This window comes from Chanos chanos, chromosome 9, assembly GCF_902362185.1.
Source record: "Chanos chanos chromosome 9, fChaCha1.1, whole genome shotgun sequence".
NCBI classification, from domain to species: Eukaryota; Metazoa; Chordata; class Actinopteri; order Gonorynchiformes; family Chanidae; genus Chanos; species Chanos chanos.
The window spans coordinates 3,501,208-3,526,207 of NC_044503.1; the positions used below are offsets into that span (position 1 = coordinate 3,501,208).

At 45.5% G+C, this 25,000-nt stretch overlaps 1 protein-coding gene across 4 annotated transcripts in view; it reads right to left on the reverse strand.

The window, feature by feature from the left end:
• tle2a (TLE family member 2, transcriptional corepressor a) overlaps window positions 1-22,391 on the reverse strand; it is a 30,677-nt gene extending 8,286 nt beyond the window's left edge. For 2 of the 4 annotated variants that reach the window (XM_030783730.1, XM_030783731.1), the window contains exons 1-5: window positions 6,810-6,827; window positions 5,440-5,484; window positions 2,516-2,578; window positions 1,816-1,890; window positions 633-856 (exon numbers count right to left, since the gene is read on the reverse strand). In XM_030783730.1, the coding sequence (XP_030639590.1) occupies window positions 633-856; window positions 1,816-1,890; window positions 2,516-2,578; window positions 5,440-5,484; window positions 6,810-6,812 (410 nt within the window). In that variant the 5' untranslated portion in view covers window positions 6,813-6,827. Of the gene's footprint in view, window positions 1-82; window positions 121-606; window positions 857-1,785; window positions 1,891-2,515; window positions 2,579-5,439; window positions 5,485-6,809; window positions 6,874-13,576; window positions 13,738-22,272 lie in introns of those variants that run through there. The other 2 variants (XM_030783729.1, XM_030783727.1) reach the window with 2 other exon arrangements.
• Between the last annotated feature and the right edge of the window lie 2,609 nt (window positions 22,392-25,000).

Sequence of the window (25,000 nt, forward strand, 5' to 3'; positions counted from 1 at the left end):
GCAGGAAAGAAAGCACAGGGGAGAAGAGAGAGGAATAAAGAGAGAGAGAGAGAGAGAGAGAGACAGAGATTTTCGAACTCACCGGTCCTGCCTCACGATCTGCATACAGAACAGGCGGCATCACCCCATGACCCCGAAAGCAGCCAAAACAAAAAAAAAACAACAAAACATGACTACCAACACACACACACACACCCCTCTCACTCAGCATACACACATTCATCATCCTCAATACACACACACACACACACACACACACTACCCCTCACATGCTCACAGACCCCTTCCACTCTATAAACGCACAGACACAACCTCACCTGCAAAACACACACACACACACACAACCACACACACACACATCCAAATAAAGTGAAACCCATGTTACGCAGCTGTCACAGAAAACAGAGATGAGTAAAGAGTGTGGAACTGAGAATGCATTTACTGATCTACAGAAAAACGACCACAGACCAGTACTGGGTCTCACACACACACACACACACACACACACAGACACACTGTACACAGTAACAGTCACTTTTAAGGCACAAGCACGCACGCACGCTCTCTCACACACACACACACACACACACACACACACACACACACAGCGCGAGCGTGCGTGGTCCATGCACGTACCTCTGTGGTGCTCCGCTGCGGCGGCGGCCGCCGCGGCCGCCGCCTCCAGATGGGCCCTCTCGTCTTTGGCAGCTAGCTGTGCCCCCAGGGCCCCGGACAGGGCCAGCAGCCCCGAGCCGCCTCCGAGGGCCAGGCCGGGGTGAGGCAGTCCGGAGGGGTGGGGGGCCACGGGGAGACCCTGAGCTCCGTGCTGGGAAAGATGCTGTGCCTGCAGCTGTTGCTGGAGGGAGGGAGAGCGAGGGAAAAGAGAGAGAGAGAGATGGGTCATGGAATGGTGGGGCAGAGATATCAAATAAGAAGGGAGTGTGTGTGTGTGTGCGTGTGCGTGTGTGCGTGCGTGCGTGTGCGTGAGAGAGAGAGAGAGAGAGAGAGAGAGAGAGAGAGCGAGAGAGAGAAGAAAAGTAAACACAAATACACTGGAGGCTTGAAGCTGCACTGTTTCCTAGCTGGAGGCTACAGTGCAGAGATAAAGGGAATGCATGCATGACCAGTTCCATCAGTACCCTGTGTGGATGTGACCTATTCTGGGTTTATACTGGTTAGGGCTGAAACAGGAAGAGAAACTCTGGTAAGAGGAGAGAAAAAGAAAGAAAGAGAAAGAAAGAAAGAGAGAGAGAGAGAGCGAGAGAGAGAGAGAGAGAGAGAGAACCACAGCAGCAAACAATAGACATAATCAGGGCCCACAGCATAGACTACTGAGCAGAAACTAAATAGGCCAATCAAAAACCACTTGAACAGACTGAGGTCATGGGGTTGAATATGGAAAAATGAGAGAGATGTTTTTGAGAAACATACACTCTATGTGAATAATAATGAACTCAAAACCAACTTGTTTCTAAGTAAGAGGTAAAAAAAAAAGAGAGAGAAAGAACAGTCACAAAATAATTCTAGTTTAGAATAAAAAACAACAACAACAACAACAACAACAACAATGTCCAAATAAGCAAATTAAAAAGAGAAGCTGTTGTGTTCATTTCTGATCATTTTCCCAACCTCAATCTGGCACCAAACTTCCTCTTGTAACATAACTGAAATGGAAAGCAAAACAAAGCAAAAAAACAAAAACAAACAAAAAAAAAAAACCAAGCAAACAAAGCGACATTGTTAAAACAGAAATCAAAAAGGGAGTGAGAAGATGGAGGTACACACTGGGGGAGGCAGAGGGGGGAGTCCACGTACCCCTATGGAAGCATTCAGTTCTCCCATAGTCACCTGCTTCGCGCGCTCCATCGCCTGGACCACCTGCTGCTGGTGCTGAGGTGAAGAGAATAAGATTTGTATGAGGTTTACTCTAAAAAGAAAAGAAATAGAAAAAAAGAAAAGAAAAAAAAAGGAGAAAAACACAAACAAACAAACGCATCGACGCCTGTCCAGGGAGTGTCTGCGTATAATTTAAAGTGTTTTTTTTTTTTTTAAAAAAAAAAAAAGCTCAGGATAGAGTCGACCGGTTAAAAAAAATATAACGTCGGCATTCGGAGCACGAGCCGATTTTCTCGTCAGAAGTCTGAGAAGTGTGCGCCATTTTAAACGCGGGCAGAAAACAGAAGGCGATTTCTTATCTGTCTTATATTTTATTTTATAATCATTCTGAAAATGCCCGGAGGCAGGCTGTAGCCATGCTGTGCTTGCGATATTCTCGTGAAGAAGAGGAGTGGCTGGAATAACAATACACCTTCAAATGGCATTCACGACAGTTCAATTAGAATGCCAGACAGAGAATGTGAAGGGAGTGATTCTCAGCATGCGTGAGAGCGAGTGAGAATCTGTGTGTGCGTGTGTGTGTGTGTCCATCTATCAGAGTGTGACAAGCAATGTGGCATGTTCTGTACGTCTTGTGCTTACGCGATGCGTTCCGTGTGTGTGTGTGTGTGTGTCTTACCTCCTGTGACAAGAATGGGATGAGCTGAGCACAGATCACGTTCAGCCGTTTAGCAATCTCCGTCTGGGGAGAAGGGGAGAGACAGGGAAAGAGAGAGAGACAGGGAGAGTGGGAGAGAGAGAGAGAGACAGGAAGAGTGAGAGAGAGAATGAGAATTCATTCAGTGTCTCGGAAAGTCTGCAACCTGCTACAGCAGTGTAAAGTGTAAACAGAAAACGAACGAACACACACACACACACAGAGAGAGAGAGAGAGCGTAAGCCGCCTGGTGAATATTTCAGTTCTGCACATCTGGTTCATGCAAATATGGTTCACAGATAGTGTGTGTGGGTGAAATATTCATGGCCTGGCATCTGCTGAGAGCGAGAGAGGCCGCGGGCACTGCCGCTGTGGTACGTTCGACTTTTTCTCAGCGGGTCAGTGGATTCTTCGGTCTTGGTTTGTCCCTTAGACCCTCAGTTAGCACTGTGGCTAGCGTTAAGTACCGCGGTTATTGCAACACTCTCGTAGCGCTAGCCCTGGCTTGATTTATAAAGGTAAACATATGACCGCACAGCCGGTGACATTACAAGAGAACCGTTTTGACCATAGTTTTCTTGGTTTGTCCTGAGTGTCTGGCTTCCCAACTCCTCATTTTACTGCCCCCCACCGTGTCGCGATTTTCCTTACCAACTTAAAAAAGAGCAACTTTAAAATACATTTGAATATGAAATCTGAGCATGACTTGGCATGAAATTATGTGGTAAATGCATTTTCTTTGGAGTTTTTTTTTACTATAGGATGTAAATTGTTCTGACGCAAATGTTCTAGTTTTTCTTACGTATGTAAAAAGTTATCAGGGATTAAACAGTGATATTTTTTTCTTTTAGTTACTCAGTAGCGAACAATGGTACGGTGGCGTTATACATTGTCAGTTTAGGGATTTGCAATATACCACATTTCAGAAGCTAGGTACACACAAAACGACGATTAAAGGGGTTCGTGACAGGCAAGGACGTTAGCAGGGACTTTCGCAGTCTACAAAGATAAATCGTGTTTGGCAACGAATAACGAACAATTTCAGACCATTTTTAATCAACACAAAAAACGTTTCGGGGGTTTCAGATAACTTAAGTGACGTCACCGGCCGGCCGGACAGCCTGGCTCCTCTCGTGCTCATTTAGCATCGGCTCAAACAAAAGCCCCCACTGCGTGCTAATGATATGCGTGCTACCGTCGCCATGACAACCTCTTTCTGACCCATGGGCCATTCGTCATGCTGACAGCTGCTGCCCCCTGGCTGCCTCGGGCTGACTCGCGTCTCTCTCTCTCTCTCAGAGCTTCCAAATTTCCCTTAAGTGAATTATTGACGCTGTGGTGAATGCACCCCCCACCCCCACCCCCGCTTTCAATTCTTCCTCCCTCTCTCTCTCTCTCTCTCTCTCTCTCGCTGCCCAGCCATCCTTCCTTCCCCCTCCCTCCATCCTTCAGAAAAAAAGCAGAATGCACACCACCCCCAACCTCCTCCACAAATCCATCACTAGACTCCCCTTGGGAAACACAATGATTTCTTGTTAGAGAACGCCAACAACCAAATGACATCTTCAGGAGAGGGAGAGAGAGAGAGAGAGAGAGAGAGAGAGAGAGAGAGAGAGAGAGAGAGAGAGAGATTAGGAGAGGGGAGGGTGAGGGGAGAGGGTGAGGGAGAGAGAGGTAGAGAAACAGAATGAGAGGGAGCAAAAGAAAATGAGAGAGAGGAAGAGAAAGAGAGAGAGAAAGAGAGTGTGTGTATTTGTGCCAGTGAATGAGTGAGTGTGTGCATGTGAGAGAGCAGGAGAAAAAAAGGGAGACAGAGAGAGGGAGAGAGAGAAAGGGAAAGAGAGAGAGAGAGAGAAGAAGGCAGAGAATAAAGAGAGTGGATCAAAACAGCAGAGGAGAAAAAAAAGCGGGGGAGGGCAGCTGAGGGGCTCGTGCAGTTATAGAAATGACAGCAAATGAGGCGAGATGTATGAGAGAGAGAGAGACTGAGAGAGAGAGAGAGAGACAGAGAGAGAGAGAGACAGACAGAGAGAGAGAGAAAGAGACAGAGAGAGAGAGAGAGACAGACAGAGAGAGAGAGAAAGAGACAGAGAGAGAGACAGAAAGAGAGAGAGAGAGAGAAACTGAGAGAGAGACTGAGAGAGAAAGAGAAACTGAGAGAGAGAGAGAGAAACTGAGAGACAGAGAGAGAGAAAGTGAGAGACAGACAGACAGAGAGAGAGAGTGAGAGTTTATGTTAGAAGGGTAAATTCATGGTGCATGTCATAAGCGGCGGAATTGAAAAGGCAAAAGGAAAGAAGAGAGACAACAGACATACTGAAGTCAGTGACCTGATTTAAAATGAAATTCAGCACGGAGCAAATGTCTGCAGCAGAGGGAGAGGGAAAGAGAGAGAGAGAGAGAGAGAGAGAGAGAGAGGGAGAGAGAGAGAGAGAGAGAGAATTCAAAGGAGCAAAGAGAGTGAGAGGGTGAAGAAGGGAGAGCAAAGAAGAGAGAGAGAGAGAGAGAGAGAGAGAGAGAGGAGGGATATTAAAAAGCAGGACATGAAGGTCAGGAGAGAGGGATGCTGAAATGGGATTTATGGGGACACAAAAGGAGGTTCTGTCCTGTTCCGGCTCCTTACAAAGACAGGCCATTTTTACGAATCTCCTTCAAACAAATTTTTTATTTGAAAATCAAGTTTATGAATTTTTCAGCCAGACGAACACGAATCACATGGTCGTGAAAGGGTTTAAATATGAAAGACACAAGGGGGAGAAATCTTTATTAATTTATTGTTTGAGAGAGTGAGAGATAGAGACAGATAGAAGGAGAGAGAGAGAGAGAAAGAAAAAGAGAGAGAGAGAGAGAGAGCGAGCAAGGGGCAGACAGGCAGAGAGAAAGATTTCATAGTGAATAAAACTGACCTGTTTATGCATCTCGATGTTCAGGCCATATGACATCTCATAATACTAGAAATAAACAAATAAATAAGTTATATACAGAACATACACATACACATATCTATACACACACACACACACACACTCTTACCTGACACATGCGTATTCTAACCCAACACACAAAGCAGAGTGCACTTTTACACAGCACAGAGACACACACACACAATATAAATGTTTTTATGTTTTATGATTTTGTGTTGCATTGTCTCTTTTCATCGTATGTGTGATGTAAAAAAAAAAAGAATTCTATACAGTATCAATCACGTGTCTCCATTTAAAAGCTGGAGGAAAAAACTCTTCATCTCTGGCATTTTTTCCTCATCCCCAGAGAGGCAGGTCTGTGCAGTCAACTGGCAGCTAAACACAGGCTTGGCAGAAGAGAGGTGTGTGTATGTGTGTCTGTGTGTGTGTGTGTGTGTGTGTGTGTGTGTGTGTGTAAAAACGGAACAGCAGTTCCGTATGCGAGAGTCGTACAGCCTTTCAATCAGAGAACCCTTTTTTTTGACAGCTGCTGCCAAGAGAACCCACTGTTGCTAGGCGACTTCAGGCCTCTAAAATTACCGGCCAAAAAAAAAAAAAAAAAAAAAATAGGGAGAGATGGATTTGATGCTTGCCAGGCGTCTGTGTTGAGTGCGGTGCCAAGCATACAGCTCCTGTTGGCAGGGCTGGCACTGGGCAGTGCGATGCCAGCCGTGGTTAGGGATTCTTTGAGATGCCAGGACGTGGATTTGATGGGCTCCAGATTGAAGGGAATGCGGAATGTGGGTATACGTGTGTGTGTTCAGTCACTGCTGTGTCTCAGCTTGAGACTCGCTGTTTTCCTAAGAGTGTGTGTGTGTGTGTGCGTGTGTGTCTGCATTAGATGATCATCAGACTTGACCAAGCTTCACGAAAGCACCACACAGTAGAAGACTCCCCAGCATGTGCGTTGGGATATGTGTGCGTGAGTGTGTGTGTGTTTGTGAGTGTGTAAGAGAGAGAGAGAGACGGAGAGCGTGAGAGAGTCTATGTGTGTGTGTGTGTGCGCGCGCACGCGCGCGCATGTCAGTGTCTGTATGTGTTCAGAGCCAGGCTGGCTGGCTTTGATGTACATTTTATATATATATATATATATATATATATATATATATATATATATATATATATACACACACACACACACACACACACACACACACACACACACATAGACACACACATATATAAAAGTCATGCTGATTCCCTGCCCAGGAGCCAGAACTGATGGGTGTTAATGTATGAATGAAGTCTGCCTCTCTCATCTCTGTGTGAAACCTCAGAGCTCTGATTGGATAAGAAGAGACTGTCTCTCTTACCATGACATAATGTCTTTGGATTTCAGTCTTCTCTGTGGCCAGTTTCTCACACTCCAACTTCAGACTAGAGGAGACAAGAGAGAGAGAGAGAGAGAGAGAGAGAGAGAGAGAGAGAGATTCTCAGTTAAGAAAAAAAACAAACAAACCTTTAAATGTCCTCCAACACTGAAACCAAAAATTCCATACGAAGCGCTTAGGTGTTCACGCAAACTACACTGCTTTACCTGCAGTAGAAGAGAACTCCTCAAGATTCCTGAGTGAAGTCATACATGTTACAAACATTCTAGCAATATAGAACACATTGATATTCACAAACTAAGAGAGAAAATATTTTGAGGAGTCAGATTTGACAATCAGATGGCGTTCTCAAAAGGCCACATTTCTCAGACACAGATTTCTCTTCCAACATAATACGCATTCAAGCTATGGACTGGAACAGCATCTGAAGGTGTGTGTGTGTGTGTGGATACATATACAGTATATGTGTGAGTGTGTGCATTTACATGTAGTGTGTGTACATATGTGTAGACTGTGCACGTGCATTTGTGTGTGTGTGTGTGTGTGTGTGTATGTGTGGTGTGCATGTAGTTTGAGCTGTGTCTTGAGCACAACTAATAACTGCATAGCATCTTCATCCATTCACCCCCAAAACACAGCACAGTCATTTGGAGAGAGAGAGAGTGTGTGTGACAACCTACAGGACCTCTAGAGTGCGAGAATCCATAAGCTAATCCATGGGAAGACCCGTCACCTCACCAACGTCCTCTATAACTCACTCACTCACACACACATGCACACACGCGCACGCGCGCACACACACACACACACACACACACACACCCTGCTGTATTTCAGTCTTTGGCAGGCATGCTGACTTGTTTGCAGGCGGTAGATTTATGCGGGGTGAGTGTGTGAGGGCTTGGGAAATTAGAATATGATTAATACTGCAACATTACCCGCCTGCAACAGGTAATAACAGCACATCCGCTCTCTCCTTCAGCCGCCACCTCTCGCGCGCCCGTAATTGACTCATTTATCACCGTGAGCGAGTGAGGGAGAGAGGGAGGGGAGAGGGGGAGAGGAGGAGAGAGAACGAGAGCGAGAAGGAGGGGTGGGGTGCACAAGGAACCCGAGAGGATTAAATTCATTCCCCTGATAAATTTTATTAGAGTGGAATTGCCTCGCCTCAACAGAAAAAAAAAAGAAAGAAGAGAAAAAAAAAAAAATCCACACCCCTCCCGCTCTCTGACCATCTCAGGATTTCCGAAAACTGACAAATCTATCTGTGTCTATGTACATTCACGCAGCATGGCAGAATTTTTTTTCTTCTCTCCCTGTCTCTCTCCCCCCCCCCCCCCCCCCCTTTCTCTCCCGCTCCACCGTCATGTATCCCCCAAATTTTCCCCCGATAGTTTCGGTTGCATTGCAAATGGCGTTGTTCCCTAGCGTGAAGTTTTGGAGGTAAAAACATGCACGTTTCGAACATTAACATGCGACTGCTCATTAGCATGTGCGCGACGGCTAATTTAAACGTTTTAAAAAATCAAATATGTTCATCAAAGACAGTTTAAAAAGGAAAAGGCCCGAATTTCACATGCACCATCCAGTTCCCATCAGAACGGAGCGCGCGTAGAGTGAGGTATTGGGGTTAGCTGGCGTTCAGCAGCTCAATCAGGGCTAATGTGGAATTAGGACTCGAAAGGTCAAATTCAGCAAGCATAACTAGCACCAGCACGCTAAACGCTAAAGCTAATGCGTAAAGTATCTGAGAAGGCTCCGTGTATTTATTAACACCAAAACAATACATCAGTCTCACTAAACTTCCTTCTATTTGAAAGACGGGAGAAAATGTGTAGAGTGTGCAAGTGTGTGTGTGTGTGTGTGCGCGAGAGAGAGATGGGGGGCTGGGGGGAGCAGGGGAGGAAAGGAGGGGGAGGAAGCACTGAGCATTTCATGTAGAAATGATTGCCTGTAATAATTAGTCTTTGGCTTCATAGTGTTCAGTCAGCTACTGAGAGAGAGAGAGAGAGAGAGAGAGAGAGAGAGAGAGAAAAAGTGAGTGAGCGAGAGAGACCTGCTCGCTCACGCTGACAGAAGATAAGATGATCATCGGTGTGTGCAACAAATCTGCAGACAGCCAGCAATACGACAGCCAAGTCAGCACAGTGCCATTATTCCTAACACACACACGCGCGCCCGCGCGCATATACACACAATCCAATCGGTCTGTCTAACACACACACACACACAATCCAATCAGTCTGTCTAACACACACACACACACACACACACACACACAATCCAATCAGTCTGTCTAACACACACACACACACACACAATCGAATCGGTCTGTCTAACACACACACACACACACACACACACACACACACACACACACACACACACACACACACACAAAATCCAATTGGTCTGTCTAATGCGTGCACACACACACACACACACACAATCCAATTGGTCTGTCTAACACACACACACACAACCTTTCTCTCTCTCTCTGTCCTCTCACACATATGCAAAGAAGCACACATACACAGTGAGCTTTCTCTCGTACACACACACTACCCCAATATCTCTCCCTTTCTCAAAGACTCGCACCCACACACAAATGTACGCACACACAAACACACCCCAGGACAAACACACTCTCTCTCTCTCTCTCTCTCTCTCTCTCTCTCTCTCTCTCTCTCTCTCTCTCTCTCAAGCATACAAACACACACCACAAGCGCTCTCTCTCTCTCTCACCTACACACACACACACTTATATTCTTGCATCCTGCTCTGTTAGCGTCCTCTTGAGATCACACATATACACACACACACACACACAAACATAACAGTATGTATGTTAAAGCAGATACATGGTGACAAACCACCTTTTGTTGATTAGACACCAAAGTAACGAGCAGCTTTCCCAACGTATCCACACCCCTGTGCACAAACTTGGCTCTAAACTAAAAAACAACAACAACAAAAAAAAGCTGTTACAACACGCACTCTAATTTGGCATTTGATCGAGTTGGCACTCAAGAGAGGAAAATCTGCACTAATAACAAACCGGCTTCGTCTAATCTATACGACATACTTTTTATCAGGCTATGAGACTCGACACACACACACACACAGGCAGTGTGTGGTACCCAAGTGGCACTTGAAATATTTCAGTGTAAGCACCGAGATGTTAGAAGTTTGAACTTCAACACTATTAAATATAATGAGTTGCTACATACTCATATGAATGTGTTCTCTCTCTCTCTGCCCCCTCATTTTTTCTCTCTCTCTCTCTCTCTCTCTCTACATATATATATATACACATACATATATATGCCAGTGGATTGTGTGTTTTTTTTTCAATGCTTTCCCTAATGAACTTGTCAACCCATGACAAGCCACACTAAGACTTCCACAATACACACACGCGCACACACACTCACACACACACACACACAACCGATTCTCTTACTCACCCAAGAACATTAGAGGATCCTCCTTCTTCCATGGGAACATACTTAAAGACAGACACACACACACACACACACACACACACACACACACACACACAAACACACGCAAAGCCCTCACACACAGACAGACTGTCAACCACAAACACATGCTCATGTCGATTCACACACACACACACACACACACACACACACAATCAGTCAGTTAGCAAGGGCCTGTGCCACACACATTCACACACACACACACACACACACACACACACACACACACACACAAACACGTGGAGCAACAGAGATGTCAACCACAAACCCCAGACGTTACAGTTAAAGCCAAACCCACCGTGCCACCCAGACTTAGTCATATTGAATATTACACACGCTCACACTCACACACACACACACACACAAATGCACAGACACACAGACAGACACACACAGTGTGTGTGTAAGCCAGAGCCACAGGGCAAAGCACATTAACACAGCATCTCTGGTTTAATACAAACATCTGGAAGCTATGTGCAAATGTGTGTGAGAACACTACTACTGAGTAGGTAAAAGTTTAAAAAGGAAGGTTAAGTCAGTGAGAGTGAATGAATGATTGAAAGTGTGTGTGTGTGTGTGTGTGAGTGAGAGAGACAGAGAGAGAACGAGAGGGAGGGAGAGAGAAAGAGAGAGAGGGAGAGAGAGAAAGAAAGAGTGAGTGAGTGTAACTGAGCCGGTAAAATCTTAAAAAGAAGGGATAAAAAGAAGGGATAAAAAGAAGGGATAAAAAGAGGGGATAAAAAGTGAGTGAGTGCGTGTGAATGAATGATTTACGGCGTGAGTTTGCGAGGGAATCTGTTAGCGCATCAGCAAGTGAACGAGTGAGAGGTTAAAAGCGTCAGAGGCTGAGACAGTGAGCGAATGAGTGTTTTAGCATGTGCTTGAGTGACAGGAAGAGGATTCGAAGGTGTTCGATGAGTGAACAAGTGAGCGAACGCGCGAGTGCTTCTTGATGTCTAAATGTTACAACAACAGGACTCGTTGCCTCTCTGGGTTCTAGAACACATGCTCAGGTCACATGGTCTGTTTCTTTCCCTCTATCACTCTCTCGTTTGTGTCCGTCTGTCTCTTTCTCACATACACACACCTTATCCTGCCTCCCTGCTATGCTAAACTATGCCGTATTCATTTTAGAGGCATGTTCACACCACTTCAGCTTTCTCGCTTAGAATTACTGCCTCTCGTTCATATTCCTCCTGTAGGAGTCATCCGTAATTCTACTACACACGCACACACACATGCACACGCACTATATCACCTTCAACTCATCTCTCTCTAAATCCCCTTCACCTTCGTTTCTTTCCTGCCTCGTAATCCAGGCCAGAGCGGCTGCAATCAGGGTTCCAACCGTAATCAACAGAACTAAAATTATTTAAGCCCTGCTATTTCTATCCACTGACCTGGTCACGTATTTCTGTACTGTGTGTGTGTTTTACCTAGAACCCGATTAGCACCTCAGTGGCTCCAGCAGAGTGAGAGAGCGCTGTTTGGAATCCAAAGCTAGTTAAGACTTTCGGTGGACTGAGCCGAACGGTGCCGAAGGCAGAAAGGCGCTAATCTGCCCGACTAGCGTCTGACCGAAAAGGATTTATGCCGTGCTGAAATTTCACCGCACAGAGAGAGTTCTGCCTTTTTTTTTTTTTCCTTAGGGTCTTCCCCTATAGAAAGAACCTATGGCATCCACTCACGGAGCTTCACCTCATGTTTGCTTGGTCATAACACAAAACCTTCGCACTGTTACATCAGCAAATATCTTACGCTTCCTCCTCACACCCAGGCCTCTGTTGTATTATCAAATATTTTGTGTTTATATCAATAATTATGTGCCAACTCCCCCCTCCCCATAGGAAACTTGGTACAAATCACACAACACTACCATATATATGTATTTTTTAATGGTATAAAAAGGTCACGTTTTGTGTGTGGGCTTGCGGAGTTTGCTTTGCAGTTGGGGGTGGGGGGGGGGGTTTGGACACTAGTACAGTTCAGGTGGAACTGGCGCCGGGGACCCGTTTTAAAGCAACGCTCTCCTATTTGTAGCAAGAGTCTTTGAGTGTGTGCCAGGCCTGAGACGGGAAAGCGGTCCAACAATAAGGGTTTGGGGAGAAGAGCGTAGAACTGCCAGCGCTGGCAAAAAGAATGAAAACAGCAACCGTGTGAAGGTGTTCCAGGACAACAGAGAGAGAGAGAGAGAGGGAGGGAGAGAGAGAGAGAGAGGGAGGGAGGGAGAGAGAGAGAGGGAGGGAGAGAGGGAGAGAGGGAGGGAGGGAGGTGGGGACAGTCGGAGAGGAGGTGGGGTGGGAGGTGGTGGGGACGGCAGAGAAATTTCCCACAATCCTCGCCAGTCATGCCTGGTCTGGCCACATTCCTGAGCGTCAAAGTGCACATCAAACACCAACACAAGCCCACAGAATCAAAAGAGAGAGAGAGAGAGAGTGTGTGTGTGTGTGTATGTGTGTGTGTGTTCCCCAGATATGCATTCTCTAAAGCAACGCCAAAAGATTTGGAAACTACAGGAGAAAGAGATGATTCTCTGTGACAGAGAAAAAAAAAAAAAAAACTTGATTCTGCACAAAAAAAACCCCAAAAACTGTACAACAATAACCCTGCTGGTTGATCATCCTTTAAATGACTTAAAAAAAAACCATTCTTAAAAGAAATACCTCTCTTAAAAAATACCTTTATAAAAAAAAAAAAAAAAAAAACCTTTCCAAATCTCTTGTCTGCTGTTCAGTTGATAGAGATGACCTAGTCTCATCAGCGCTGCTCTGTGCTGACTTTTAATATGCATTTTATTACAACCATGGATCTCACCCAAACTTACAACTTGCAGCGTTTTTTAAACTGTATGCACCCACTATGGTCACGCGAACTGTGGCCACACCCACTTTGGCCACACCCACTCTGGAGGGGCGCAAACCTTGAGTACCGAGTACTGATTGGCTGGGAATGTTGAGATGAGAACTACGCTTCCACTTAAGTTTTGAAAATTTCTAAATTTCAATCGGCTATATCTTGATATCGATTAAAGCTGACAATATTTCCAAAAAAAAAAAATCTGGATATTACTGATATTTAAATACTTGAATCAAGGGTTCCCCGAAAACCCAGTCCTGGAGGACTGAGGTCCTGGTGCTTTGTCAGCCTTCCAGGACTGGACTACAGAGCCTTGCTTTTAGAATGAAAAAGTTGAGCTCAGAAAAAAATAAAATTAGACCGGCATTCTAAACAGAACCAATTTGGTACCTGTGGTACTGGGTCTGAAGGAACTGGAACTCCTCTTTGATGCGGTCCAGGGTTTCTGGGTAGGTGAGTTTCAGGGACTGCGCAGTCCCTGAGGCTGCAGCCGCGGCTGCGGCTGCGGCTGCTGCTGATGCTGAGGACCCCGGGGGTGGCTGAAGAGGTGCCTGTAAAAAAATAAATAAATAAAAACAGGTCAGTTTGGTTTTTTGGTTTTTTTTTTTTTATCAATCCACAGGTATTCCTCTGGAAAAAAAAAGGACTGCAGTTATAAACTGTACTGTATTCCTGGCGCAAAGCATCACTTCATTATGAATGAAATCATTCATGTTAACACAAATAATGACGTGAACCGGAAACAGTGAGCGCGTGACGACAGAACCTTCACGGGCGAAAAATGACGTCCTAATGAGTCCGAATCTGCCCGCATAAACAATCAGACAGGTCACACAGGCCAGCCTGAGACACCGTGCCGCGCCGAACATGTGTCTCACGCGCTCTGACAGTGGACACGTCTGAATTCGGGGAAAAAGTCACTGGCAGCTGGCGGGACATGAACCCTGTAATCGAAGCTGCCGTGCGGTTAGTGGACTACGCCGCCAAAGGCTGTGCTGTGTGTCGTACTAGACTGTCCTGTAACAGATATAGCTGTGTGTTGCAGTAGACTGTGTTTTAATAGACTGTGCCCGTGTGCTACGGAAGGCCGGTAACAGAATATGCCATGCACCGGAGTGAACGGTTTTGAAAAAGGCTGTGTTGGTTGTTTCGCCGTAGACTGTGCTGGATGTTGCAGTAGACTGTGTTGTAAGTGCAGCAGTTTATGCAGTGCTGCAGTAGGTGTGTGAGTTGGAAGACAGAGTACAGTAAGAGAGAGAGAGGGAGAGGGGGGAGAGAGAGAGGGAGAGAGCACAGTGCTGAAGGACACAGATGAAAGACAAGCTTTCTGGTGCGGAATGCTCCAACAGTGGGGTGGGCTGCTGTTCCACACAGGCTATTGTGTGAGGACAAAGCATCAGGGACAGATGTGTATGTCTGCCTATGTGAGCGTGTGTGTGTGTGTGTGTGTGTGTGTGTGTGTGCACGAGAGAGAGAGAGAGAGAGAGAGAGGGAGAGAGAGAGGGAGGCTGGAGCTCTGCACTGAATTAAGATGTTTGATGAAAACGAAGGATGTGGATTAAAGGAAGGGAGAGGGAGGGAGGGAGGGACAGAGAGGGAGAGAGAGAGAGAGAGAGAGAGAGAGAAAAGGACGGCCCATCAGTATGGTAACCCCCTGCAGGCTCTCTGCTCCCCACAGACTCTCTGCAATTAGGAGCAAGAGCCTCAGGGTAATGCCGAGAGACAGACACACAAAGCCCTCCCCAGCTCTCCTACATGAGGCTGTCCGTCCGTCTGTCTCTCTGAGTTTCTGTCAGCCTCACACCAGCTAGTCTGGTGCAACACACTCTCACGTCAAGCCAGTCTTGTTCTTTAATGAGCACAGAGAGAGAGAGAGAGAGAGAGAGAGAGAGAGAGAAAAACAAAGACTACAATTAACTGCAACTTCACCAAATATGTGACGAACGGCATCAATAGCCAATGAGATGCAGTTGCTCCAATTTCAGAACAGGGTCTTTGTGTTATGTGAAGAGAAATAAATTAAAAAAAAAAGACAAGGAAGAAAAAAGTTGGAATAAGAGTTAAAGAACGCTTATAATGTTTCACAGAAATCACTACGCGCCAACGGAGTACAAAGGAGGGTTAAGGTTCCCACAGGCGGACTGTGCGTCAGTACAGCACACACACACACACACACACACGCACACGCGCATGTGCGCACGTGCACACGTGCACGCGCGTGTCCATGAGTTTGGGATGCCGGGTGGGGGGGTCTGTTCACAAGAGAAGAGTGTAGCCTAGAGGGCAGGGGTGTGGGGGTGGGGTGTGGGGTTGTTTGCAGCAGGCTAGAAATTCAGCAGGCAACCCTAACGCTTCATCAGAGGGGGAGAAATGGGGGGTAGTGTTGGGGGGGGGGGGGGGGCGTTTATCAGCACCTCTTGGCTGAGACTCAGAGTAGAGTTCCATGCATTGTTAAAGCACCTAACGAGGCCCCCCCCTCCCCCTCCCCCCCCCCCCCCTCCTCCTCCTCCTCTCTGCAGTCCTCTGATTCAATCTGCTGTCCAGATCCCTGTCCTCACACACACAAACACACACACAGACACACACGCACACACACACACATCCCAATTACTCCACCAAGAATGGAAAAAAAGAGCCAGAGAAACAAGACTATGAGGGAGGAGAAGAGGGGGAGGGGGGGGTGATACTAGTCTGTTCCCTCCTTCTCTTTCTCTCTCTCTCTCTCACACTCGCCCTCTCTCTGCTATGCACCTATTATGTGCCTTTGTGAAGAGGCGTGAAGAGACTTCCGGAAAGAGAGAGAGTGCAGGCCTTTGCTAGGAACAGGAGAGTGGAGTGTCATTTAATGGTAGTGAGTCTCGTTGACACCGAGAGGTCCAGTGACTATTACTGCAATACGTCAGCCATTTCGGCTCCGACACAGAGGAGTCTAATGACTACGGCTACAGAGGAACATCCATTCTGGCTCTAAGACTGGGGAGTCCATCATCTGTCACGGCATACATTACAAGACATACTTTGAAAAGAGAGGGGAATTCGGCAAAACAGCACCTTCACAACAAAGGAGTACTCTGTTTACAGACTAATTTCAGCAACTACACTCTCCCTGCCAACGAAACTTGAGGAAAAGCTTCTAGAAACTTCTAGGAGCTCCTCATCTTTTCACCAGAGTCTTCTTGCAATAAAACAACTCCTGAAACCGATGCCCGGTGCCTTCCGCTGGCTGCCGTGGCTGAATTTTTGAGATGATACAATAAAGCTGAAGTCACTTTCAAACAATGGGAACCCATGAGGGTAAGAGAGATTCCAGCCTGGATCCAGTCAGATGCTCTCCTCATGTGCTCCGTACGGCTTTAAGGAAGCTAACATTAGCAATATTGGAATTGAGTTATCAAAGCCAATGCCGCCCATCAAACCACAGCTCACAGAGCTGTTTTAAGGTAAAAGCGCAACAACGAAAAAAGATTAAAAGCAGATGAATTGCTGTCTTTAAGAAAACACTCTTTTTAAAAAAAAAAAAAAATATCAAGCATGTTTACAGATGCTTTTTTGCGGACGCGTCCCATCTGTTGTCGCCATCTTCCCCCGACCGCTGCAAAAATGGCGCTGTCTCACTGTTTGCCTCTTTGCCTCATCGCTGAAGGAACAGACCATGGGAGGGTGACTTCTATACCCACAAAAAAAAAAAAAAAAAAAAGAAAGAAAAGAAAAGAAAAGAAAGGAAAAGAAACACAACAGGTTATCAGGATCTATGGAAGACAGTGCAGGCGGAGAGCGCGTGTCAGAAATATCTGCGCGCGGATATTTCCGATTTACTAAAAACAGAAACCGCAGTGTCCTCCTGTCCCGTTGGCCTTGCCCTGTCCGGTCACTCCCGATCTGCGCCTCCTCCCCCCCCTGGGAGGTGAGAGCAGTCTCTACAGCACAAACCTTGAGATGGTCTGAGTCGGGTCAATAGTACCGATTAAATCTCCCCTTGTGTGGCTTCCCGAGTGTCCCGGGAAGGCCCACGGCGGGCAAACCCTGCGACGGTAATGACTTTAAGCAGGGGCTAAATTCACTCTGACGAACCTTTTAAGATTCCTAAAGCTTTCACGTGCTAATCGGCTAAGGATGGCCAATGCTGTCAGGCCAAAGTCTGCAGAGCATTCCAGCTGCCCAAAGTAGAATCAGTCTCCTATTAAAAGTAAAAGGCAGGCGCGCACACACACACACACACACACATACACATTGTGGTATTCCCTGCATGCGATCACTGTTTTCATTTCTCTTGCTCTAATTACATAGTGGATACCACTAAACCACAATGGCCTCACACCCATACACCCACCCACTCACACAGACATATAAAACAAATGCTAAACATACAACATGTGTGTGCGTGTGCTGAAGCTCACACACCAACAGATGTAAACCACCACTAGAAATGAGCAATCTTAATGCATGCACACGTGTATAAACACACACACACACACACACACACACACACACCACCCAGCCCCTTTCACAATACTCATTCACTCTCTCTCTCTCTCTCTCTCACACACACACACACACACACACACACACACAATTATCCTCTGATACTTCCAGAAACCCTGCTGCTCATATCTCAACGGGGTTCCAAACCACATCTCTTTTCATTCTGTCAGTGCTGTGGCTGGAAGCAGAGCTGTGCTCTCTCTCTCTCTCTCTCTCTCACACACACACACATACTCATCCGTCCAGAAATGTTACACCGCATGTAAACCTCTGCGGCCTCCCGCCATGACCCACATCCAAAACTGCGTCAACACACTTGCCACTCTCCTAACCTTTGACAAAATACGTCTTTACTTTCATGCCGAAATGACTTAAACCGTTCTATTTTCGGTTACAATATGTGTTTAAAAACTAGCCTCGTATAACCTGCGATTTACTTCGATTTTTACGATAGCGTTTTATTAGCATTTACAAGTTGGCTCTAGAGAAGGAGAAACATGACGGCACACAGATAAATGGGGCGAATCCTCCAGCATCTGCAAACAAGTTCTATATATAATCCGCTAATGATTCTCCTCCAGCCCTCACTGCAACCTCGTTGAGAGATGCCCCTGGGAGCTAACGTAGCGAGCCAGCTAATTATATTGCGCTTTCCCAGAAAATAAATCGTTGGAGTAAACATGGGACGCGCTCGCGTGAGGCAACCTCGGGGAGGGGGGGGGGGGGGGGGTTTGGGAACGGCAGTTTTCAGGGGTAAGAGCAAGTTAGCGTTAGCTTAGCGCTAGTACTTCCAACGGTCTTTTCAGTTTTCATTAGCAAACCCTTTACCTCAGCGTTTACAAGTAATGTACTGGCTCTCTTTGATCAAGTGTTTGAAGTTCAAGTCTCTCGTGCTAAATAATTCAAATACAGTGTCAACAACCGCCGGTTATTTGCATTTTTAAAGCATCCGCAGCAGGAATCTGACACACCGCTGCCCCGTTCATTGATCTCCCAACCCCAGCAACTATGTGGGGTTTACAGGAAAGCCCCCGTAAACTTTAACTTGTGAGAGAGAGAGAGAGAGAGAGAGAGAGAGAGAGAGAGAGAGAGAAAGAGAGATGCTGCCAAGCACCTGTTTCATTAGAGCCACACATCTTTCTCTTTTCTCCGAAAGCTCGTTATTCAAATTTCCTCGCTGTCAGGACACATTAGCTATGCCAAGCAGCTTGGCTGTCAGCTGTGTTAATTGCTGTAGGTGCCTCGTTTTATTGGGTAACCTAGGGACTACTTGTTCTTTCCGTCTTGGAGAATTCGGCATCACGGTTCCACCACTCCTGTCAAGCTGGCCCGGATACCTCCACCCGGAGCCTTTAGACGTTGCTGCGAGTGTTGGGCATCGGTCAGTTAACACACAGGTTGCCCAGCAGTGCCCGCTCTGGACGCTGTTAGCAGGATGTTCGCGCTGCTTGAGGATTTTAAGTGTTGAGTCACATCACAAATCGGCCCTCGAACCCCTTCCCCCGGCCCCCTCTGGCCAATCTTGAAGCAACGACTCGGGTAACGTCTCCAGCGTTTCATTCAACCCATCAAGGGATCACTACGGAATCACCATCATACTGATGCCTGCATTCCCAACCCTCATGACCAGTACCTTCACTTTGCCTACTTTGCACTATTGATTCCTGCCCCAGACTAGAGCTTTTAAATATACTAGTCAGGCACCCAATCATCAGATGACATCATAAATTAGATGTTCCAATGCCCCAGTCATACCAACATGTCTCGTCACCCCAAGGGGATGACACGGGAGGAAAACACTTTTGTAGCGAACCTGAAACACACACACACACACACACAGGTTTCAGAACCTCTGGAAGGTTCTGGAGGTTGGAATCGATTCTAAATTGGGTCATATTCTACTCTTTCCTTAGCTGTCCAGCGGAAGAAGAACCTTCTGGAAGCAGCCGGACAAGACTCGAAGATCAATCAGGGGGCAGATAAGAGATGCAGGAAATGCTGACTGCTCCAATCTGGTCCTCAGGGCAGGGCATACTTTTCACAGAGGATGCACAGACAGCACACACGGCATTACCAGATGTTTAGCAACATGGCTCTAATGGACATAGTAATTTAGTTTGGGTTGGGTTGTTTATGAGAACTGCTAAGGGCCGTGTGTGTGTGTGTGTGTGTGTGTTGCAACTTTACAGGTTTGGGTTACAGGCATGTCAACATTAACGCGTATACAAGAGTTTTGCTTGCATTATGTTCGACATAAGGTCTAAAATGAATCATGTGACTCACAGTGGATATCAGCCCGTGTTTAAACATTACCAGTTGAACTCTTTGAACAAAAGGCCCAAAGGACCTTTTAAACTACCACACCTTTTGAGGGTTTAATCAAACACCAGTGCCCACCTTAACTTCAGGATTCAACCAGAAACAAACAAACAAACAAACAAAAAGTTCACCATGGCTGAAGAGGACGGGCGGAAGAGGTGGAGGAGTTTCTTTGGAAGAATAAAGCAACGACTAAAGACCTCTAGAGGAGGAATTTTTTTTTTTTTTTTTTTTTTAGATGCACTATCCAGCGGAAGACTAATGAGTCAGAGGTAACTCTGTGGCATGTAGCCGCTTCCTTTCTTAAGCTTTACGACAAATGAAAAAGAACAGAACTCCACTAAGAGTTCACAGGTGCATGTTTTGTTATTTGTTTTTGTTTTTGTTTTTTTTGTTTGTCTGTTTGTTTGTTTTTTAAACAGTAACTGGTTGTTACACTGTTTGGGCCTTGGTTACCCAACAAGCTATTGCGGTGATGTCAACTTCAAATTCTGACGTGTTCACATCGCAGCTGGATCATTGCGCCGGTAGAACATTGCTCAGTAAAATGAACTCTTCAAAAGACAGAGCTGATTCCGGTTGATTTGACATTGAGACTTTTTTCGTGTCCATGCAGATATGCTCCGACTCTTCAGGTTATCGATGAAGTTTCGAAACAGCTCGAGTTCTCACACGCTGCTTTCATACACCCTTAAACCGTGACCTCAGCAGTAATGTCATCTTCGCAAAAGAGGCAAGGAGGAAACTGTAACAGGAGCTGTAAAACCGAACCCATCTAACGACCGACTCACTGCTTGACAACGCAAGAGCAGAGGTCTTGGATGAGGGAGAGAGTGGATGCAGAGTTGTGACCCTAAAACGTGACCCCCCCCCCACACACACACACACACACACGCACACACACACACACACACACACACTCTCACACGTCCACCACCCGGCAGTGTACTGGATGAAGCAACAGCGAATAATCTCTTAACACTTCTCCCAGATAATATCCAGGAAATACTACAATCCATGACAGTATTCCTCTGATTCCCAGTGCATTCCGGCTTCACTGTCGTAATCTTTAACACTCTCTCTGTCTCTCTATGGCACACTCATTTCCATCCCTGAGGAAATGCATGTCAAAGCATTCTTGGGTGAGGTGTTGGGGGTGTGGGTGCGTGTGTGTGTGTGTGTGTGTGTGGGGGGGGGTAGATTATTCTAAAGTCTTTGGAAGGCATCTGAAGTGCAGCCAGTGTAATAAGTGTTTTCTTTCCATGATCAAGGCTTGTGGCTTGCAGACTCAATCTACAAGAACCCAAACATACATATTTTAACAAAGGATTTAGAAGAGTTCCTGATTAACAGTGTCATAGCTTTAGCCTTGAAACTTTTGTATTGTCTTTGTGCATCCTTAACTATTGAACAAAACAGACCAAGGCCTTCTGTCTTAGTGAGTACTTTACACTAATAAAAATGAGGGACAAATCAATTCTATTCCCGAAGATTATTACCTTAAAACCAAAGCAAACACTTGTATATTCTTCTCACCAAGGTGTTTAGCAACCAGATAAATAAACACGGCTCTAGGCCGGGTGGGACTCACGACATGAATTGTGAGTAGTTCTAAATAAAGCACTTGAGATCCAACAGGAACACAGCAACAAAGAATAAAACGAGACGGATTATGAAGATTTTTTAGAATTCTCAGAACTGAAGTGTATTAGTTAGTGGACACAAGGGACAGGTGACTAACGTTCATCTTCTTGCACACAAAAAAAGACAGACGAGGAGGACTTCGCGAATTTTCACCGGTTTGGGCTCTTTCGTTCCTAAAACAAGGAGACTTTAATACTGCATCTAACAACTGAAAGGTCAAATTTAAGCGTTAAATACGTATCAATCGCTGAGGCCGTTTCGTCGAGGAATTTTGCACCACTGAATAGTAAATAAACTTTTCTCTTTTTTAAGGAAAGGTGTAGCAACTGTGTAGCAATTGTGGCCACAAATACTCGTATTAGACCTACTTCTGCGGTCACGAATAAAACGCAGTTGTTTTCTCTAAAGCAATGCCCACCCTCGAATCTAAAAGCGCTGATCACTCGCCCAAGTTTTTGTTTTGTTTTTTTGAAGAGAAGATGGGTGAACTCCGTAAGAGAGGAAGAGGTTTGAAACATCAAAACAAAATAAAAGCAAAGGTGGTTTTCAATACAGCTTTCAGAAAGATGTAAAATACGACAGTAGTGTAGGTTGAGAATAATTCAAACCACAAATTTGAATAAGTAGGTTAGGCTACTTACCGGAGGTCGATTCTGAGGAAACATTTCGGATGGCGGTTTGTTTTGGTTTAACCGTCTTCTCTCCCCGTTATTTTAAAGGTTCGTACCCTACAGAAGCGAAAGAGTTTCAGCTTTTCGTCGGTCTCAGAAGCACATTTGGCCTTGTTTCAGAGGCGGCGATGGTAAAGCTAGTCTCAGCTCGCTCATTCCTTACTCAAGACTCCCTTTGTTCTGGTTTCTCGCCAGCCCACAGAATGGAAACACAATATATCTAAAGATGCACCCAGTCGCTGCCGCGAGCCTCCCTCTCTCTCTCTCTCTGCGTCGCACTTCCCCAATAAGAGAATACAGACACTCACTTCCCAATGTTCTCCCAAAGCCTGTTATATATTCTCGTCAAAAATCAAGACGAAAAAAAAAAAAACACACACACACACAAGATGGTTAGGTAGTTGTCTTGCTCCCGAGGCGGACACGACAGTCATCAACGCAGCCTCAGCCTCTTTTGTCTCGCGCACTGTCCCACTCCCCTCACACAACGCTCCTTCCTTCTTCGTGTTCTTTTCACTCAGTCCTCCCTCCCCGGTCCACTCCTGGATTTTCAATGGGGGGTATACGAGTTGTTTTCTTGAGAGAAACAAGACACGCATTTGCCCCGACAGGGGTGGGGGAAGAGACGGGTAGGGTATAATTTAAAGGCTAGTTAGCTCAAAAGCTAAAGGTTTCGTATTTTCATTCTGCTTTTATTTATTTATTTATTTATTTATTTATTTATTATGCTTAGTGGTATAGTGTGTATATTACATAAAGTAGGGCAGTCTAAATCTCTTGATGAGATCAAAGCTATTCTGCATTGGTGTAAGCTTTATACAATACTACAATGGAGACTTTTCTAGAGCAAAATTTTCCCAAAAATTAAAATAGGCCTTTTGTTGTTTCTCTCTGATATTTCTTCACGTATAACTCATCCAGTGCTGACCAATTAAAAAATTGTTTTTGTTTACTGTCTGCTTTCACCCCCTCCTCCCCCCAACGGACCGTTCTAATTTTACATACAGAACATGTAGAATTTCAATAGAAAATAGGCTGCAGTGGAATTGTTCAATGATTGAATGAAATCTCCACGTGGGGTTTGACCCAGCCACAATCAACAGTTGCAAGAGCAGCCAATCAGCGCATAGAGCACCCACGTGGGGTGAACTGACCGTTTGCTGATTGGAGAACGTCACTATTGTGGTGCTCCAAACGTCAATCAAATACGCTGAAAACTGCTGGGAAAAATATTTAACTCTTTCGGTGTTTATAGAAAAGAAGGTGAAATTAAGTTTCTGTCGTAAATTTTTTTCTGCAATTTAAAATCTCTGAATATTATTGTTATAACAATAAATTCTCTTTTATATCAATGCTTTTAACCAATATTTTTAACCCCTCGTAATCATAACACAAAAATAAAATATAGATGTACAGTGTCAGGTCTGGTGAGCAGTTTTCTGAACTATTTTCAGTACTAATTCTTAATTTTAACAGTGTTGTTGTCGTCCTTGACACAGTGCAGTAAAACTGTGGTCTGCCCAATTGTATAAAATGTATAAAATAATTTGAAATGTTGCTAAACTCATCAATATTTTCTGACTTGTTTGAATGCTTGATCCCTCAATCTTTATGACACAAGATGAAAAATAAAATAAAAATAATATTGTTGATTTTTCTGGCTGCCCTGTGCCTTGTGGTGCACAGGAACTGGCCCTGAGCGTAAAGAATTCGCCGAGACGTTTATTGGCATTCCGATGGCACGACCCCTTTAGCGGCATTCATAATTAGAGAGACCGATATTGAAAAAGCAATTTTCTGACAGTGCAAATCAAAACCTGGCAGAGGCAGAGAAGGAAAACACACACACACACACACACGCACGCGCACACACACACACACACACACACACACACATATATATATATATATAAAAAGAAGAAAGCAGAGAGAAATAAGAAGAGAGAGAGAGGGAGAGGGAGAGGGAGAGAGAGAGAGAGAGAGAGAGAGAGAGGGAGAGGGAGAGAGAGAGAGAGAGAGAGGGAGAGAAGGGGGAGAGGGGGAGAGAGAGAGGATGGATATGGTTAGAAGACAGATTAAGATTGGGAGAGAATGTATGGGTACAGGGTGATGGTGATGGTGATGGTAGAGGGGTGAGTGTGTGGGGGTGTGTGTGTGTGTGTGGGGGGGGGTAGGATCGTGTGTAGAGGGGTGAGTGTGGGGGTGGACGGTGGGATTGGGAGAGAATGTATGGGTACAGAGATATGGTGATGATGATGGTAGTAGGATGTGTGGGGGGTGGGGTGGGGTGGGGGTGGGGGGGTGGGGGGGTAGGAGCGTGTGTAGAGGGGGTGGTTATTGCCTTTTTTTTTTTTTTTTTGCCCATGAATTTTAATGTACATGGGCCGGTCCACCTCCCCTGCCTCTGGTATTACATTTATTAGAAAAAGTCATAAGCAGGGCAGTGTAACAGAGTCTCACACCTCTAGATGGCTCACATTTGAGGCAGACAGACAGCAGGGGAGGCTGCTGTGTGTGTGTGTGTGTGTGTGTGTGTGTGTGTGTGTGTGAGAGAGAGAGAGAGAGAGAGAGAGAGAGAGAGAGAGTTTAAAATCAAAATAGATCAAAGAATCTGGCAAGCCACTGACAACGATTATTTGATGTTTTTTTGGTCAGGTCTGAAAGACTGAATGAGCGATGAATGAGATTTGAGTGGTGG